General features: G+C 41.8%; 1 protein-coding gene across 1 annotated transcript in view; it reads left to right on the top strand.

Annotated features, from left to right (window-relative positions):
• The window catches only part of B3glct (beta 3-glucosyltransferase), a 115,372-nt gene that overhangs the window by 25,448 nt on the left and 71,714 nt on the right, over positions 1-18,210 (top strand). Inside the window, exons 3-4 of the mRNA XM_090341799.1 lie at positions 3,247-3,292; positions 10,436-10,545. Coding sequence (XP_090197925.1) covers positions 3,247-3,292; positions 10,436-10,545 — 156 coding nt within the window. The remainder of the gene's footprint in view (positions 1-3,246; positions 3,293-10,435; positions 10,546-18,210) is intronic.

An 18,210-nucleotide genomic window follows, 5' to 3' on the forward strand; every position in this document is an offset into this window, starting at 1 on the left:
CTGTGTCTTTTCCTGTGGGAAAAACTGTCTGTGAGGTGGCTGTGTTCACAGCAGATCTCTTTTCCTACCTGCATAGAAATTCAGTTGATTTAAACAACCTTACCAGCAAGCATTTTGATAAACATTGATAGTCCCATGGCTGCAGAGACAATAGAACAGACCATGTGTTTCTCTGTTATTAGAAAGAGCCAAGCCTAGTCACTGGGGAAGACATGCTTTGAAATGTTCTGTCCATTCCTTCATTTAGTCTTATTTTCTTTCTCAAAGATGAAATTACTCAAGACGTTTTGGTTCCATATCAATTCACCTAATTCATCTGCTCCTTGGATGTTTTATTCATTTATTTTATTTTTACAAACGGAGTCGTTTTAAATAGCCAGTGTTTTCTTTTCCTGGCTGCTGTGTTAGCCAGTCTGAGCTTTAGTGGTTGGTTGGTTTGCTTTGATTTCCATGGAGTCATGGGGAGTTCCTGGAAGTTTTTCACCTCTTAGCTTGTTGAGGGATATGTTCTTGCTGCATCAGATGTTACTTTCACTGGATTGTAAGTTCACCTGTGAGAAATGCCCCTGGGAAAGCTAGGTGGACATGAGTCTATATTATCAGGAAGGAACAAAACCCGTGGAGGATCTGAGTGTTTTATGGCTAGTGACTGATGGGTTGTGGGAAATCATTTTAATTTCAGGAGATTACTTTTTTGTGAAAGGAAGTGTTGGGTTTAGTGCAGTTTATTTTTTCCTCTTCTGAAAAAAAAAACAAAACTTGGCTGTATTAGGATTTGAAGTCAGAGCTTTGTACTTTGTCACTTGAGCCATATCCTTCCTCTTTTTTTTTTTTTTTTTTTTTTTTTTGCTTAGCTATTTTTTGAATGAGGTCTCACATTCATGCCCCAAACCAGGCTAACTCATGCTTCTACTAGCTTTGCTTCCCACATAGCTGGGATGACAGGCATGTACCCTTGTGCTCAGCTTTTATTGGTGGAGGTGGTATCTTATGTGTGTGCACTGGCCTTGACTTGAGGTTCTCCTGATCTCTGTCTCCAGAATAGCGAGGATTACAGGTGTGAGCCACTTCTCCTGGCCCCTAGTGTAGTTTTTTTGTTGTTGTTGGTTGTTTGTTGGTTGTGGGGCTTGTACTCTGGGCCTGGGTGTTATCCCTGAGCTCTTTAGCTCAAGGATACTGCCCTACCCCTTGAGCCACAGCACCACTTTCAGTTTGATTAATTGGAGATAAGAGTCTCTTGGACTTTTTAGTGCCTGGGCTGGCTTTGAACCGAGATCCTCAGATCTAAGCCTCCTGAGTAGGTAGGATTACAGGTGTGAGCCACCTCGCCCAGTTCCTAGTGTAGTTTTTCTTTGATACATGTTCTGTTTTTCTTTGGACCTTGATTGACAGCTGAATCTGTGGCCTCCTGTGAAGAAGAAAGCAGTTTGGCTAAGAGGCAGGAAGTAGGTAAATGTGCCAGTCAGGTCCTGAGACCAGGACAAGAGCATCAGGTAATGCATAGATGATTTAGTCCACTCATGCCATCTTATGGTGATAACTTATTTGGGCTCAGTACATTCAGAGAAGTATCTAGTCATTTTTAGTGCTTGTTTTTTTTTTTTTTTTAAATGAACTGTCATTTGGCCCTTAGCTGTAATAAGTCAGCATCTGTCTATGGGTTCTCCACTACTAAGTGGCATGTCTTTTCCTTTATTTATTTATTTTTTTATTTTCTGTTGCCAGTATTGGGGCTTGAACTGGGGCTTCAACCCCAGCACCTTTTTTTGTTTTTTGTTTTTTTGCTTGAGTAGTGCTCTACTACTTGAGTCATATGTCAACTTCTGGTTAATTGGAGGTAAGAGTCTTACTGACTTTGCTGCGTGGGCTGTCTTTGAACCATAATCCTCAGTACTGCTGGTATGAGTCTAGCTCAGTGGCACTTCTAACAATGAGACAAAGTCATTTTATAACATGCTACCCAAGGTAGCCACTTTCATGTGTTTAGCTCTTTTCTCCCTGTTTGTTGTCATGTTCCTGTCCCTTTTGTCATTCCGACAGGGCACATCTCTTTGTGGCTATGTCTTGACTTTCAAGCTGCTCCCAATTTTGTTGGTAAAGCCTTTCAACTGCATTTCTGTTATAGTCTGTGAAGGAATTTGAAGTATATTTGACTCCATCCAATTGACATAATTGTAGCATGTGGCTGTTGAAATGGAAGAAGGAAATTAGACAACTCTGTCCTAATGGGGGATGATCTTGAACATGGTAGGGTTAGTTGCTGAGGTCTTGAACTTTGCCAGATCATCTTTTAGAGTTCATACTAGAGTTATGCAGGACCAGAACCAGATATTTCTGTATCCACGTCCAGATTTCTATGACTAGAGCTAGGCAGCTGTCAGGAGCTCTTCTTTGCTTATGAGTTCTAGTGACCAAGTGTGTTACTATAATAGAATTACGGAGACTGAATGATTTATAAGGAACTGAAAGTTCTTCATTTTCCTTCCAAATTTCCTTCCCTCCATCAATCCCTCCTTCCCTCCCTTCCTTTCTTCCTCTCTCTCTCTCTCTGTGCCATTCTCATGCCTTGCTGAACTTCATTTTAGAGCAAATTCATTCTCTTGATTATGAACCTACTCCCTCTATAACAACACGAGTACAAGTCATGACAGCAGAGCACTCATATCTAAGGTTTTACCTTGCCATACTGTAGCATTGGGGTAAAGTTTTCAACACACACGCTGTTCAGGGCATGCATTCAGACCATAGTAGCCACCGTCAGCTGGACTCCATGTCCCTGTGCAGGCCCCCAGGGATGCCTCCTAGGAAGGGGAGATCATGGTGCTAAATTCTAGGTGATGAAAGATAACTTGAGTTACTGAGACTGAATGATTTATACTTAGTTGCTGCAGCACACAATAACTCAGGGAGCACCTCCGTATGAGTAAAACCTTCCATTGCAATGTTTTGCAGTTGGCAGGGTTTTCAGAACCCGAGAGCATCATTTTACATAGGAGGAATGAGCTTCAGCTCTGTAAAAATCTGGTAAGAAAGATGCAGCCCCACCTTTGAGTTTCTGGTACAATGTACAAGTATATCATTGCTTTCTCACCCCTTCCATTTAGAGTCTCATTCCTTTAGGGAAGTATTTCCAAGTTTCCATTTTCAAATCTCTTCAACTGCGAATACATAGCATATATACTTAGCGGTATTGCTGACTCTGTTATGTGATGAGACTTACCTTTATCTTTTTCATTTCAAATATAGGATTTGGAGAAAAGTAGTAATGAAATGAAAAGGAAAAATGACATAGGTAAGTATTGGTTTCTTCTTATTTATGTTCAATCTGGGGATTGAATTTAGAACCGTACACTTGTCTAGCTGGTGCTCTACTACTGAATCATGTCTCCATTTTTTTTTGTTGCAGGCATGGAGCTTGAACTCAGAGCCTGGACTCTGTTTTTTAGTTGTTTATGAAGGCTAACGCTATGTCACTTGAGCCACAGCTCCACTTGTGGCTTTTTGGTAATTAATTGGAAATAAATCTCACAGACTTTCTCGCCTGGCTTGAAGTGCGATTCTTAGATCTTAGCCTCCTGATTAGCTAAGGATTGATTACAGGCGTGAGCTACCAGTGCTCGGATTTATGTTTTCTTTTTTGAGCTGGAGACTTACAGTCTTTTTCTCCTGGTCTGGCTTCAAATTGTGATCCTCTGGATCTTGCCTTCCTGAATAATTAGGATTATAGATATAAGCCAAAGTGCCTGGCTCATTTATTTATTCATTTTTAAACCTAAATGTATATATTCTTGTATATATACTGTAAATTATATTTAGTGAGGTGGAATTTTCTTTCTGATTTCATTTCCCAGGTCAGGTTTGTTGTCTAAATAGTCTGCCCTTAGGCCAACCCCATATTTGCCATTATCAAGTTCTGGAAAGAGCCCTTTTTGGATTGGAATGTTAGAATGTGAAATGTATTAGAAGTAGCAGTTGATTTGTTGAGTTTAATTCCTATAGTGATCATCTATTGAGCTTTCAGTAAGGGTAATGCACCATGCCAGGCAGATACTTGGCATGCAGAGATGGTTATGATACCATCCTTGTTATTGGGGCTCTGTAAGTCAACTTTTCTGTTACTGTGACAAAAATACTTGAGGCTGGGTATTTATAAAGAAAACTTTATTTAGATCACAGTTCTTGGGGGCTGAAAGTTAAAGAACAAGAGGCCTTATCTGTTTGATGACTCTGGTGAAGCCCTTCTTGACTGTGTCATATCATGGCAGATAGTGCCGTGATGGGAAAATGTGTGTGTGTGTGTGTGTGTGTGTGTGTGTGTGTGTGTGTGTGTGTGTGTGTGTGTGTGTATGTGTGAAAGAGAGAGAGAGGGACAGACAGAGACAATATATGAGAGAGAGAGAATCACAAGGTAAGACAAGAAGTCAGAGAGCTTGAGCATGGAGAACTCACTGTTGCAGGAATGCACTGTGTTCTCATGAGAACTACATTAATCTCTTTTGAGGACAATGACCCCCCTCAGTAACCTAACTTACTAGACTCCACTCTTACAATTCCACCATGACTCATCATTGCCATACTGGGGACCTAGCGTCTAATGCAAGAGTCTTTGGGGGAACTCACTTTAACCACAGACCCACATTTAGTTGGATAGAAGTATAACATGGTTGTGTTTGCTCAAGCCATGTTGTGCCTGAAACTGGGTTCCATGCTATTTGCCTTCCTCTCAGGAGTGAGCTCAACAGTCCTTGCGATCCTATTAATCTGGAAACCCTGGCATGGATGCCACACTTCTGAGTAAGGGTGTGTCTCTCCCCCACAGATGTGAGCTTTGCCAGCATGGGCTTTGGATGAGAGTGAGAGGCTGACATTCAAGAGAGACCCCTTAACCCACCCTGGGAATGGGAGATGGCCTGTGCTGGGCGGTGGGTCCCCCGGGGGCTTGTTGGCTCTCAAAGCAGCTACATGCCGGCACCACATCTGTTCATTTCTTCTTCCTATTTCAACATCCCATATAGTTCTGCTTCTTCTTGTGCTTTGTGGTTTGGGGAATTTGTTTGTGTGTTAATTTTATGGGCTCAGATGGGTCTTCTTGTAGCACATGGTTATTAACTGAACTAATGATTAGAGTCTGGATTGTGAGCTTGAATCTACCCAGAGGAAAAGGAAATTCATGTTCTTAGAATCACACATATAAGTCTTGGTGCTACCTAATTTAGTATCAGTTCATTTGGAAAAGAAGCCAGGTGATTTCTTTGTCCCAGATCTTCATATGGCCCTGCAAGGACCAGGAGGCTACTAAAGAGCTGTGACAAAGTCACAGTCATCATGTCACTAGCAGAATTACTGGATCTGTGAGCTCACAGGGCTCAGGATTTGGTCACAGCCTCCATGGGACAGTCTCTTTTTTTTTCTCCTTGAGCTCATTGCTTAATTGTTGGACTCACTAATGTACAATTACTCTTGGCAAGGTAGACAAAGTGGGAGCGCTCTTCCTGTATGTGTCTGTACATCAGGATGCTTTAGCTTCAGTTCAGAGGGCAGCTTAACCTTACCCTTTATCAGAAGGGTAAGCTGATTTCTTCTCAGCTGCACACACTGGAATCCCTTCTAGGGTATTTATGGTCAGGATTAGCATTACAGGAGGGGGTGGCCTATAGCTACTCAGCTACCAAAGAGACAGGGGATTGTTTTGTTTTGATTTTTTGGTTCGTTTCTTTGTCCTTTTTAAAATTTGTGGTACTCAGGGCCTAGGCATTGTCTCTTTTTCACTCAAGGCTCATGCTATATTACTTGTGTTACATCTCTACTTTTGGAGTTACACTGGATATTTAGTGATAAGAGTCTTATGGACTTTCCTACCTGGGATGCCTCTGAGGCTTGGATCTCAGCTTCCTGAGTAGCTCAGGTTAGAGGCATGAGTTACTGGTATGCCTGGCTGGCTTTGTTTCTTATCATTAAGGATGAATAGTTTCTCTTTCTGGGCATCCTTTTCTAACTTTCTCCTCAATTCTGTTGCCTTCCACTGATGACTGTAGGCCCACACGAGTGCTTTCTGTCTTTCCCTCTTGGGTTGTCTCAGTGAGTGTTTGGTGTCAGGTACTTAGTGTGTGACTCATTCCCAGAGTAGAAATCACTACTGTCCTGAGTTGTGACAGAATTTGGTGAAGGCAAATTGCAGTGAATTTAGACTAATGTAGAGGGACAGACTGGCGTTGTGTTACTTCTCTCTGTCCACTGCAGGCTGTAGGAAGGAGCATGGGGGTCAGGTGGCTGGGTGGCATTCTTTAGAGACCATGACAGCTGAGAGATCTGGATATGGACTCAGCTGGAATATGATTCATCTGAAGGATGCCTTTGACTATGGTGCCAGAAAGTTTTCTTGGTGCTAAAATATAGAAAGCAGGAGTTGAAACATGCAGGCTGCTTCCAGCACCAAACTATAGTAACCTGGTTCTTTTCAAGGCCGGATTGGCTTGAAGAACATATAAGTAATCTATGATTTTTTAAAACAATTTTTTAATTTTAATTTTTTTATTTGTCGGTCGTGGGGCTTGAACTCTGGCTCTGGGCACTATACCTGAGCTCGTCAGCTCAAGACTACCTCCATACCCCTTGAGCCGCAGTATCACTTGCCACTTCCAGTTTTCTAGTAGTTAATTGGAGATTAGAGTCTCAGACTGGTGCCCAGGCTGGCTTTGAACCTCAGTCCTCAGGTCTCAGCCTCCTGAGTAGCTAGGATTATAGGCATGAGCCACCATACCAGTCTTATTTTATGTATGTATGTATGTATGTATGTATGTATGTATGTATGTTTGTATGTTTGTATGTATGTATTTTTACCAGTCCTTGGGCTTGAACTCAGAGCCTGGACACTGTCCTGGGACACTGTTTGCTCAAGATTAGTACTCTGCCACTTGAACTGTACCTTCACTTCTGGATTAGTGGAGATAAGAGACCTCCTAAGTCTCCTAAGAGTTTCAGGTAAATCTCAGTTAACATTTATTGCAAACCTCCTAAGTCTCCTAAGAGTTTCAGGTAAATCTCAATTAACATTTATTGCAAACAATAAACACACACACACACACACACACACACACACACACACACACACACACACACACACACACACACACACACACACGCGCGCGCGCGCATGTATATGCCAGTCCGGGGGCTTGAACTCAGGGCCTGAGCACTGTCCTTGGGTTGGGCTTTCTCTAGGCTAGCACTCTACCACTTGAGCCACAGCATCACTTACGGATTTTTCTGTGTGTGTGGTACTGAGGAATCAGATCCAGGTCTTGGTGCATGCCAGGCAGGTACTCTACCACTAGACCACACTCCTAGCCCTCTGTAGTTATTTTTTGCAACTCGGTTCTGGCTTAGTGTTATATCTATGGGATTTGTCAAGCGCATCTGGGTCTGTTCATGTAGTTCTAGTTAATTTTTTACCTGTAGTGGTTAATTGGCACGTGCTGGTCAATTATCATTGCTGTAGAGTGTTCTGATTCATGTTTCTGGTTAATTAATAGGAATTTAGTTTATATGTTGCTGGGAATGTGCATATTCAGTTTTGTGAAATTTCAAAAATAGAGCCCTCGAAGGTTATTTACTCTCTTCTTATAATTCCTCTTTTGATATGCCCACTTATATTAATGTTTTAGATGTTAGATGAAAGATAGCATTTCAGCTGAACCACAAGACACCTTTTTAAGATTTATCTATGGCCAATAAGCCAATTTAAAATACAGGTGGTTATACAGAGTGTTCTTATTTACATAGAGCCCTAAAAGAGAGGAATTGGGTCATATTCAGTAGATTGCTCAGCGTTTCCGTATAAATTTTTTATCATATTTTAACCAAAGAGCATTTCTGGCTATTTTTAGGCTGGAGGTGGCTCACTGTGGTACTATCTGTTGTATATGCATATTTGAATGAGTCAGTAAATGAGTAGAATTATAGAACCAAGCATAAAAACAACCAAGTATAATGAAATACAATTAAGATCGAGTGGGTATCCCTGAGCTGAAGTATTAGAAAGGCCTGTGGTAGGAGAATGATTCCTGCATCGGTTTGTAGTAAACTGGACAGGAGCGTACACTCAATGTGACACGTGCTTTCTGCACTGCTCATACTGATGTCTGGTGGATGAGGGCTATAGTCTTAGCACTTCATGTTTCTTTATTAACAGTTCAGAGCTTGGGAGGGCCTAGTGTGTTTTGCTGTTTCACCTGAAAAATTAACTAGTACTGTAGGAATGGATCCAGACAGTGTACGTGATCATATAGATATAATGCTAAGATAAAACCAGGTTGCCTCTGATGACAAGACCTCTGTTTGTTTTCCGGTAGGCAGAGGAAGAAAAATTAGGATTTCTTTCTTGCTGGCCAGTGTAAGAAGCTGGCTGTCTTAAAGTGCATTTGTGGCCTGGCAGATATTGCTAGCGTTTGTTACTGATGGCTTTTGTGAAGTGCTTCTGGCCAGTGTCTTGCTGCTATGGAATTGTTGCTCCTAGTTACCTGGAGATAATATTTAATCCTGGCTAAGTACCTCTTGAAGTAGGTAGGGCTGATTGAGTCATTTATTTGCACATTTTTATAAATTCTTGGGCCAAATGCAGTCACAGGTGTTACTATAAAGAACCATCCAGCAAGACCTAGCTGGTACAGGAGGCTGAGATCTGAGGATCGTAGTTTAAAGCAAATGTGAGCAGAAAAGTCTTATGAGACTGTTACTGCCATTTGACCAGCAAAATGCCCACAGTGGAGCAGTGGCTCAAGTGGTAGAACACTAGCCCTGAGAGAAAAAGCTAAGCAAGAGCGAGAGACCTTGAATTCAAATCCCATTACATACACATACACACATACGCATGCACATACACACACACACACACACACACACACACGCACGACTATCCCGAAGAGTTTTGAAAATCTATTTGTCTGCAAGAGCTGTTACAGTTTGGATCTGAAGTCTCCAAAAGTCCATGCTGGTGTTAAATGCTTGATTTTGTGGTACAGTTGGGAGGTAAAGGAACCTTTAAAAGATGGGGCTTAGGGGTAGGAAATTGGGTCACTGGGGACATGCCCTGGGGCTATTTGAACTCCTAGCACTTCTCTCTCTCTCTCTCTCTCTCTCTCTCTCTCTCTCTCTCTCTCTCTCTCTCTCTCTCCCTCCCTCCCTCCCTCCCTCCCTCCCTCCCTCCCTCCCTCCCTCCCTCCCTCCCTCCCTCCCTCCCTCTCTCTCTCTCTCTCTCTCTCTCTCTCTCTCTCTCTCTCTCTCTCTCTCTCTTCTGAGCCTTCATGATGTGTTGCCTTACCAGGCCTAGGGTCGAAATCTCCCAAAACTGTGAGCCAACATAGACGTTTTCTCCTTGGAAGTTGATTATTTCAGATACTTCATCACTGTAAAAGAAAACTGTCTAACACTAGTTAGCATAACAAGAGTTCCACAGATTATGCCTTGATCAACAGAAATTTATTTTCTCACTAGCTTTTACTTGATCTGATCATAGCCAAAAAACCGAGATGTTTCATAGTTCTGGAAGAGCTGTAAGTTCAAGATCAAAGTATCTTCAGGGTTCACTCTTCTGACAGCTCTGAGGGAGACCCTTCATCATCTTCCCTTGGCATGTCTTTCTGTCTCCAGTTCTTCCTTTGCTGTCTCCCCCCCCCCCCCCATGTCATGGCACTTGAACTCTGGGCCTGGGCGCTGTCCCTGAGCTCTTTAGCTCAAGGCTACCACCCTACCTTGAGCCACAGCACCACTTCTGATTTTCTAGAAGTTAATTGGAGATAAGCGTCTCACTGACTTTAGTGCCCAGGTTGGTTTTGAACCTTGATCTTCAGATCTCAGTCTCCTGGGTCTCTAGGATTACAGGAGTGAGCCACTGTGCTTGGCCAGTTCTTCCTTTTTTAAATGCACACTGGTCATCTCATTTTGTAATGGCCCAATTGCAAAGTAATATTATATCCCCCAGTACCAAGGATTCTCTAGAGCTTTAATATGTGAGTTTCTTGTGTGAGGGGTGTGGGAGACTAGAAAGGAGGCACAGTCTACTCCATAACATCACACTGTACGAGAAGTTGTAAGAGTTGTGAGAAGACAGCTGACAAGACAAGCTGGAGATTTTCCTGATACTTGGGGAGCTCAGTATTCTAGACCTTTCCCTGCTTTGGCGTGTGGCTTGCAGGATCACAGTCACTGTGTGATGCTGTGGACATGCTCTAGCATGGTGCACTTACTTCCTGCCTGACATCTTGGAAGAAGTTCCACAAATCAGAGGAGAGAGATAGATGACTATATCTCTAGCATTATGGATACGTAGATTTCTCCCCTAGAGCTCCCTTTTAATTGTTGACCGCTCCCCCACATTATGTCCAACTTTAATTCAATTGTCATTAAAAATAAGAACTTGTTTTTTTTTTGCTTTTAGATTTAAATGAGATTGTATTTGTCATCCAGAGTCAAAGTAATTCATTTCATGCAAAGAGAGCAGAGAAATTGAGAAAAAGCATCTTAAGGCAGGCTGCAAAGCTCACACAGGTATGTAGAAATGGCTTGGGGTATCTGCTCATTATGTATTTTGTGAGGCATTTCAGTTTTCTAGACCAAGTTTGTAGAAAATCAATTTTATTTAGCTGAGAATAACTTAGCAGATTGATTTTGCTCGTTTAATGTTGACTATTTATGGTTGAAAATGCTCTGGTTAATTTCTGATATTCAAAGCCTCCCTTTCTAAATTATTGTATGCATATGTATGTGCTTATATAAGAAGATTACGTACTTGTGTAGAATGGTGGTAGCTTTGTTATAATATCTGATTAAAAGAAGCAGAATAATCAAATATGTGGTGCAGGCCTGTAATCATAGCACTTGGGAGACTTAAGAGGATTTTTGATTCTGAGGTCATCTTAAGCTTCAAAAATATGTAAGTGAAAAAGTGCAGGAAGTAACTTTTTAAAGGAAAAGCTTAGAATAACAAAGGTAATTAATATTCAGAATTTTGTTAGCAAGCTCTAAGGCAATTTTTATGTTGAAATAACATTTTCATTAATCTTACTGTGCCATGCTTCCTCTATGAGGTTCTTAATCTGTTTTTTAATTGGATGTCATTAATTTAATTTAGGATTTGATTTATAAAGTAGTATCCCAGAAGGATTGTATAGAGAAAAGTCTAAGCATCCAGGTACATTTTAATGACACTTAAAATAGGGCGTGAGCTACATCTGAAGTTGGTCTGAATAATGCTTAGGCTTGAGGTGAAGGAGATTCACTTCCTTATCTCTCCTCCTCTCCCCTCACCCCTCTTCCCCAGTTCCCCTCTTTTCCTTCTCCTCTTATCCCCTACTCTTTTCTCTCCCCTCTCCCCTCATCCTTTCCTTCCCTTCTCCCTACCCCTCTTTCCTCTCTCTTCTTTTTCCTTTATTTGAGTCAGCATCTCATCGTGTAGTCTAGGCTGGCCTTAAACTCAAGATGCCCTTGCCTCAGTCTTCTGAGTTGGGAGTTAGGTGTGAACTCCCATGCCCAGGCAAGATCTACATTGTTGTTAAGCATCTTCTTTATTTTCAGGGATATGTTTTGAGATCCCCTCAGTAGATGCCAGAAACTACACAGAACACTGAATTTTATACACTGTGTTTTATCTATGCATACATACCTACGATAATGTTTAAGTTATAAACTATGAACAAAAGACTCATAACAGTGACTAGTTAGAGTCATGTTTCGCAGTAAAATTAGCTTCCCTGCCTACCACTTGTGGTGTTTTGGGGCCATTATTAGTAAGGTCAGGGTTACTTGAACACAAGCCCTGTAGGCCCCCGACGCTTGCCCCATGAAGGATGTTGGATATTGATTCAGGTTATATGATGTGACTTCGTGGTTGAGTAGCGGTGTACTGCAAGTGAAGGCTTGTTTGAGTGGTCACTCATGTCTTTGACAGGACTTGACAGGACCTAGTGAGACAGCATAGGATTTCATCATGCCATTCATGATAGTGCACATCTTGAATAAACTATTTATTTATGAAGTTTTCCATTATGTACTTTAAAATCACAGTCAGTTTTGGGTAACTGGAGACCACGGGTACCAAAGTTCTACCGCTGGGCACTTTGTTTGGCCAATGTAACAAACTTCACAAACTTCCTTCTTGAACTCTTTACTACACTGAATTCTATAGCCTTTAGGACAGACTACTTGCTTTAGGCAAATTCTTGTCTCTCAGTAATTTTAGGAGATAACTTTGTGTGTGTGTGTGTGTGTGTGTGTGTGTGTGTGTGTGTGTGTGTGTGTGTGTGCGTGTGCCCGCACGCGCGCATGTGTGCATCTGTCTGTCTGTCTGTGTCTTGGTGCTTGAACTGAGGCCCTTGGTACTGTTGCTGAGCTTTTGTGCTCAAGGCTAGAGCTCACTGCTTTGAGCCACAACTCCATGTTAGGCTTTTCTCTCTCTCTCTCTTTTTTTTTAGTAGTTAATTGCAGATAGGTGTCTCACAGGATCTCCTATGCAGACTGGCTTTGAACTGTGATTCTCATATCTCAGCCTCCATAGTAGTAGGATTACAGGTGTGAGCCACTGATACTTGGCTAGGAGAGAAGTGTGTATTTGGCAGATTTTTTTCTTTTTGCTGGGGACTGAAAAATAAAGTGTCAGCAATGTCAATGGAAATAAGCATCATTAGTGATTTTTGAGGTTAGACATTATTTATTAATTTATTTATTGATGCATGCTAGTAGTCAGGACCAGGGCTCTCTCCTTTAGCATTGTTTCTGCTCAAGACTGGTGTTATACCACTTAAGCCATAGCTCCATTTCTAGCTTTCTTGGAAATAAGAGTCTTGAGTACTTTCCTGCCCAGGCTGTCTTTGAACCATGATCTTTAGATTCCAGCCACTTGAGTAGCTAAGATTATAGGTATGACTCACTAACACCCAGCATGAGTCTTTTTTATTTCTCTTATAACACACACACACACACACCAATACCAATGTACATAGTGGATTTTTATCCTAAATTCTCTGAAGGCAGGTGCTTCTTTCTGTTTTTCCATTGTACCTTAATCATTGTGGATATTCATCATAGCACATTAGGATCCAAGACATTTAACAAAGTGAAAATTGAAGTAACTTATTTTACCAGCTTTATTTTTGTTGATCTTAAATTGCTAATAGCCAGTTCTTACCCTATTAAAGATAACAGTTATTTCCTTCTCTCAGTGAAACCACAGATTAGGGAAAAAATAGAAAAGTAATGTATGAGGATCAACACTAGGGAAATATGATCTTATGATTAAATGAATCTTTGAGAGACGGTGTGGCTTTTTTAACACAGATAACAGTAGTTCAAAGATGGTGTTGTTTTATTTCCCTTTGTTTGACATCCAATTGGTAGGTGGGCAAGGGCTAGGCAGCTCTGCTCCAGCTTCTTGTCTCTTTATATAGATGGGGTGTCTCGTCTGTGCAGTGGGAAATGACGGTACACTTTTGAATTTTAGAGTACAGAGCGCAAGAAGCTTGATTATAAGGTTGTGACCGTGAAGTTGTGTATGTCATGTCCTTTAAGTGCCTTTATCCAGAACAGAAGCATGTGGGCACATGTTATGTAATGTGTAATGGAAATATAATGTCTGCTAGGGTCGCCTCATCTAGCCAGAACTTAATAGGCTCTGATCACTAGAAGGAAAATCCAGGTTTGACCTAGGGGGAACAAACTGATGTCTCTGCTGATGTCAGAATTTTGTTTCCACACAAAGGACTGTAGAAGAATGTTTCTGGGTCTCTCATTCATTCACTCATCCATCCGTCCGTCCGTCCGTCCATCCATCCATCCATCCATCCATCCTGGACTATTTTACATACATACTATTGGTGACATTGGACATGCAAATATCAGCAAGACATAGCTCAGGGAAGGTGAGGCAATATGAAAAGGGAAAGGAGGCAGACCTGTCCAAACGCAGTTTGAAAGACAGGTGAGAATACAGTGGTGGAATGGAGCCCAAGGCTGAGCAGGGAAGAGGTGCTCCAGGAGGGGTTTCTGCATACCAGGTGCTCATTAGGTAGCTTGAGAACTGGTAGAAGGGAGATATCCGAGGAGAAGGATAGCAGGTTGTGACAGCTAGGTGTGAGAGGCAGGGGCTTGTAGGATGGCAGCCATCATGGAAAGGTAAGTGAACTCAGGTTCCAGAGGAAGTATGTCCTCTGGGGAGCCAGGGCTTTCTTGGGGCTTCTCAGAAGGCATGCCGACAATTATTGACAGCTATCTCATTGATATACCAGCTGTTTGGCATCTCTAGACTCTGGAGGTACATGCAGGTATGACCAGTCACTGTTGACAGGTAGCAGTGGCCCCTGCTTGGGATCCAGCGTTAGAGAGAGAGCTGTTGGAACTGATATTTTAGAATTAGCCCCCATTGGCTGTGGGAGGACAGCATTAAGGCCGGTGCTAGGGCCCAAGTTCTGGATAAGGCCAGGGGAGGGATGGAGGGGGTGTGGGATTAGAGTGCCATGAGACTTAGGTGAGGTGACGTGGCCCAGTAAGGCTGAGGACAGTTCACAGTATAGCTGAATTCAGGTTCTTCCAAGTCATACCTGGGTGGCCATGCTGTTCCTGAGATTGTGGGACTGTGGGATGACTGGGGCCAGGAGCCAAGGAAGCCCTCCAGGGAGCCTGGAAACTAGATGGAGAAGTGTAAAGAAAGGAGGGTGGCTTGGGATGCTCGAAACACCAGGAATAGCTTTATCCATTGTGGTCCAGTTCTGGGCGCTGTTCAGAATCCCGCGAGAGTCCCTGATGGGACTGTCATTTCTGCCCTGTACCCATCTCAACAAGCTTTCCACTGGGGATTTGGGGTAGCTGGTTTCTGTTTTCTGGGTTTTTAAAATTTGTTTATGTATTTATTTTTTAGCCAGCCCTGGGGCTTGAACCTAGAGCCTGAGTGCTGTCCTTGAGCCTTTTTTTGCTCAAGACCACTGTCATTTATTTTTTAAGTTTGAATTTTCTCATGGTTAACATGGAACTTACCATCTTAAGTCAAGGGCTAATGGCTCATGCCTATGATCCTAGCTACTCAGGAGACTGAAATCTGAGGATTGAAGTTCAAAGCCAGCCAAGGGAGGAAAGTCCATGAGACTCTTATCTCCAGTTAACCATCAAAAAACCAGAAATGGAGCTGTGACTCAAATGGTAGAGCAGTCTCATGGGAGAGCAAAAGCTAAGGGAGCGCACCCAGGCCCTAAGTTCAAGCCTCAGTACCGGCACCAAAAGAAAAATGAATTTATCTTAAGTGCACAGCTCATTAGCATTAAGCATGTCATATTGACAGCATACCTCCAGCACTTTGTCATCCTGTAAAAGAGGAAGTCTTAAACCAGTAGACGCCAGCTTTTCAGCCCCCATCCCCTGCAGCAACTGCCATTGTACATTCAGTCTTGTTAGTTTAGGGCTCCTTTTGTGACTACTTCATGTGGCTTGGTCATATCTTCAAGGCTTTCCCTTGCTGTAGCGTATGTCATAATATTCAAAATACCTTTTAAAAAAGGTTAAATATGAATCACTGCTATATGGTGAGCTTTGTCCCGTTAAGTGTATGTTCTTCCCTTCGATGCCAGAGCGAGGCAGAAATGCCTACTTCCCTTTAAATACTTCCCGCTCCCTTGCTCCTTCATGAAGGATGGCATCCACTATAAGAAACTGTATTTCCATCGATATGTTCTTCATAGCTCTTAAAGCTTAGAGAATAGTTCTATTCTTGTAAGTATTTAACTTTATTTTATATCTCTATTTAGTTTTAGTATGCCTCTACTTAATTTTTATTGTCTTTATCTTTAAATTTGCAGATTGCAGTTTAGATTTGCAGATTGCAGTTTAGATTTACAGTTTACAACTTAGACAACCTATTGAATTAAAGGACTTGAACTGCCACTAGGTGGCAGTATTGTTTTTACATTAAAAGACATAATTAGGCAGTGTCATTAAGGAGGACCCTTCCCCTTCTCCACCTCCCCCACCACAGCATTTAATTTCTGTGATGGTAAATAAAATCTAGGCTAACATGATAAGAAGCCCCCCTCCTAATTGTATGACACTATTCTTGTTATTCGTCAGCTGTGAGAACTGTAGTAGCATGGAAAACGATAGCTCTTGGAGTTAGTGTCCCGAGAAGACTCAGTTGTCTGCATGCCTTAGGTAGTCTTCAGTTAGATAAACAAGTCTCTTGCCCGTTGAAATGGTCATCAAGACTTTAATCATTTGTAACTGGCTCATTTTTCTCTTTATGTAGCTTTTTATTCCATAGATGTGATTACAATTTAGGTTATTCCATGAATATAACACTTTAGAGATCTACCAGTTGTTAGACATTGGGTCTGTAGACAGTTATTGAGGGTTGGGGCAATGATGAGACACTTTGCCTTGGAACCACATAAGTTTTGAGAATGAAGATCAGTTCTGTGAATTAAATGCTGAAATGCCCCAAGCAGTGTAGTGAGCAGTAGAGGCAGTGGTGGAGAGTGGGGAAAAGGGGAAGAAAAGGGAAGAAGGAGAGGGGAAGGAGAGGCATGGTGACCCCTTAGTTGAAATCTAATTGGAACTTGTTTCAAAAAATCGAGCTGTTCTTGGGCTCATTCCACCGTGGAAGCTTAGATGGGGAGAAGAGGCAGAAGCTGTTAGGGTTCCCCAACATGGTAGAGGACAGGTGGGTTCACCAAGGAGCAGCTCAGAGCCAGGGAGGAGCAGTGTGCACTTTTACCTCAGTGGTTGCCGTGTCTTTTGGACCCTCTCGTCACCTGAGACCTGAAGTAGGAAACCTTCAGGTTGAATTTTGGTTAGATTTTTTTCCCCATTCTGAGAATTCACAGAAGTTGCTGAGTGAGGGAGGAAACAGCAGTGACTTGTTATCATTAGAATATCTATCTAATAGCTCAAAATATCCATATCTCCCACAGTACCAGATGTCGAGAGCTGCTGTTTACTTCTTCCCCTGTCAGGTCGCACTTGACTGCAGGCACTGCCAAAAACATGAAGGTGCGAACACTGAATGGGTTCTGGGATTATGCATCTGTTTCTAGTTATTCTCCTCTTTGGCAAGTCATTATCAGAGCCTGGTTTACTTCTAGGTGCTTAAATGTGATGTTATTAAGGACACAAACATTTTTCATCATTACAATTGAAGAAAACACAGGAGCATAAACTAACTCTCTAGGTGAGATTTATTTTATTTTATATTTATTGTATTTTATTGTTGGGCTGACTTGTAGAGGGATAACAGTTATATTTGTCAGTCAGTGGGTACATTATTTCTTGCATATTGATACCCCTTTTTCCAGGTGAGATTTAATACTTGGAGTTGTTTCAGGGTAGTGGAACCGGCTTCCTTGTTTCTAGAACAATCTGGGACATTGTGAGTTGTCATTTCCAGTTTTGAGGCTTATAATGTAGTTTGTCCTCACTTGGTTGCCTCTTGATTTTTTGGTCATTCAATTAGACATTACCAAGTATTCTTCTGTATTCACAGTACGTGTCTAAGTTGCTCTGGTACAAATAGGTTAGAAAGAAATTAAGAAAGAATATCAGTTTGCTGACTTACTTATAAGGTAGATGATAACAATATTGTGTTACAAATAACTGTGTTTAGGTAGGTTTAGGTAAGTACAAGTATAGAATAAATATAGTAAAGTATCTATGGAATAAATATTAGTTGGGCATGTGTAGTTATATTAAGCACTATTTTTGATGCCAGGATTAGAGCTTGAACTCAGGGCCTTCTGCTCTTGCTTAACCATTTTTCCACTCAAGGCTTGTACTCTTACCATTTAAGCTATACCTCAACTTATGGTGTTTTGCTGGTTAATTGGACATAGGTGTCTTATGGTCTTTTTTTGCTGAGGCTGGCCTTGAACTATGATCCTCAGATCTCAGCCTCCTTAGTAGCTAGGATAAAAGCCATGAGCCCCTACCATATGGCTTATATTAGGCACTGTTGTATATATATGGGAAGCTTGAGAATTGGGATGCCCATTTCAAAAGCTATCTACTTTGTAAAAAATATGAATGTATATCTTTCTGATAGTGCCTATGACAGCAGCGCAGTGAAGGGAAGAGTATGAAGTCTGTTAGGGCAGAGAGGGAACAGTTTAGCTGGAGGATATGTTTAGAGCCTGCATATGCTGGAATGAAAAGTCATGGGTTGCAAGAAGGTCTACTTTGGGGATG

This window comes from Megascapheus bottae, chromosome 11, assembly GCF_031878675.1.
Source record: "Megascapheus bottae isolate mThoBot1 chromosome 11, mThoBot2.hap1, whole genome shotgun sequence".
NCBI lineage: Eukaryota > Metazoa > Chordata > Mammalia > Rodentia > Geomyidae > Megascapheus > Megascapheus bottae.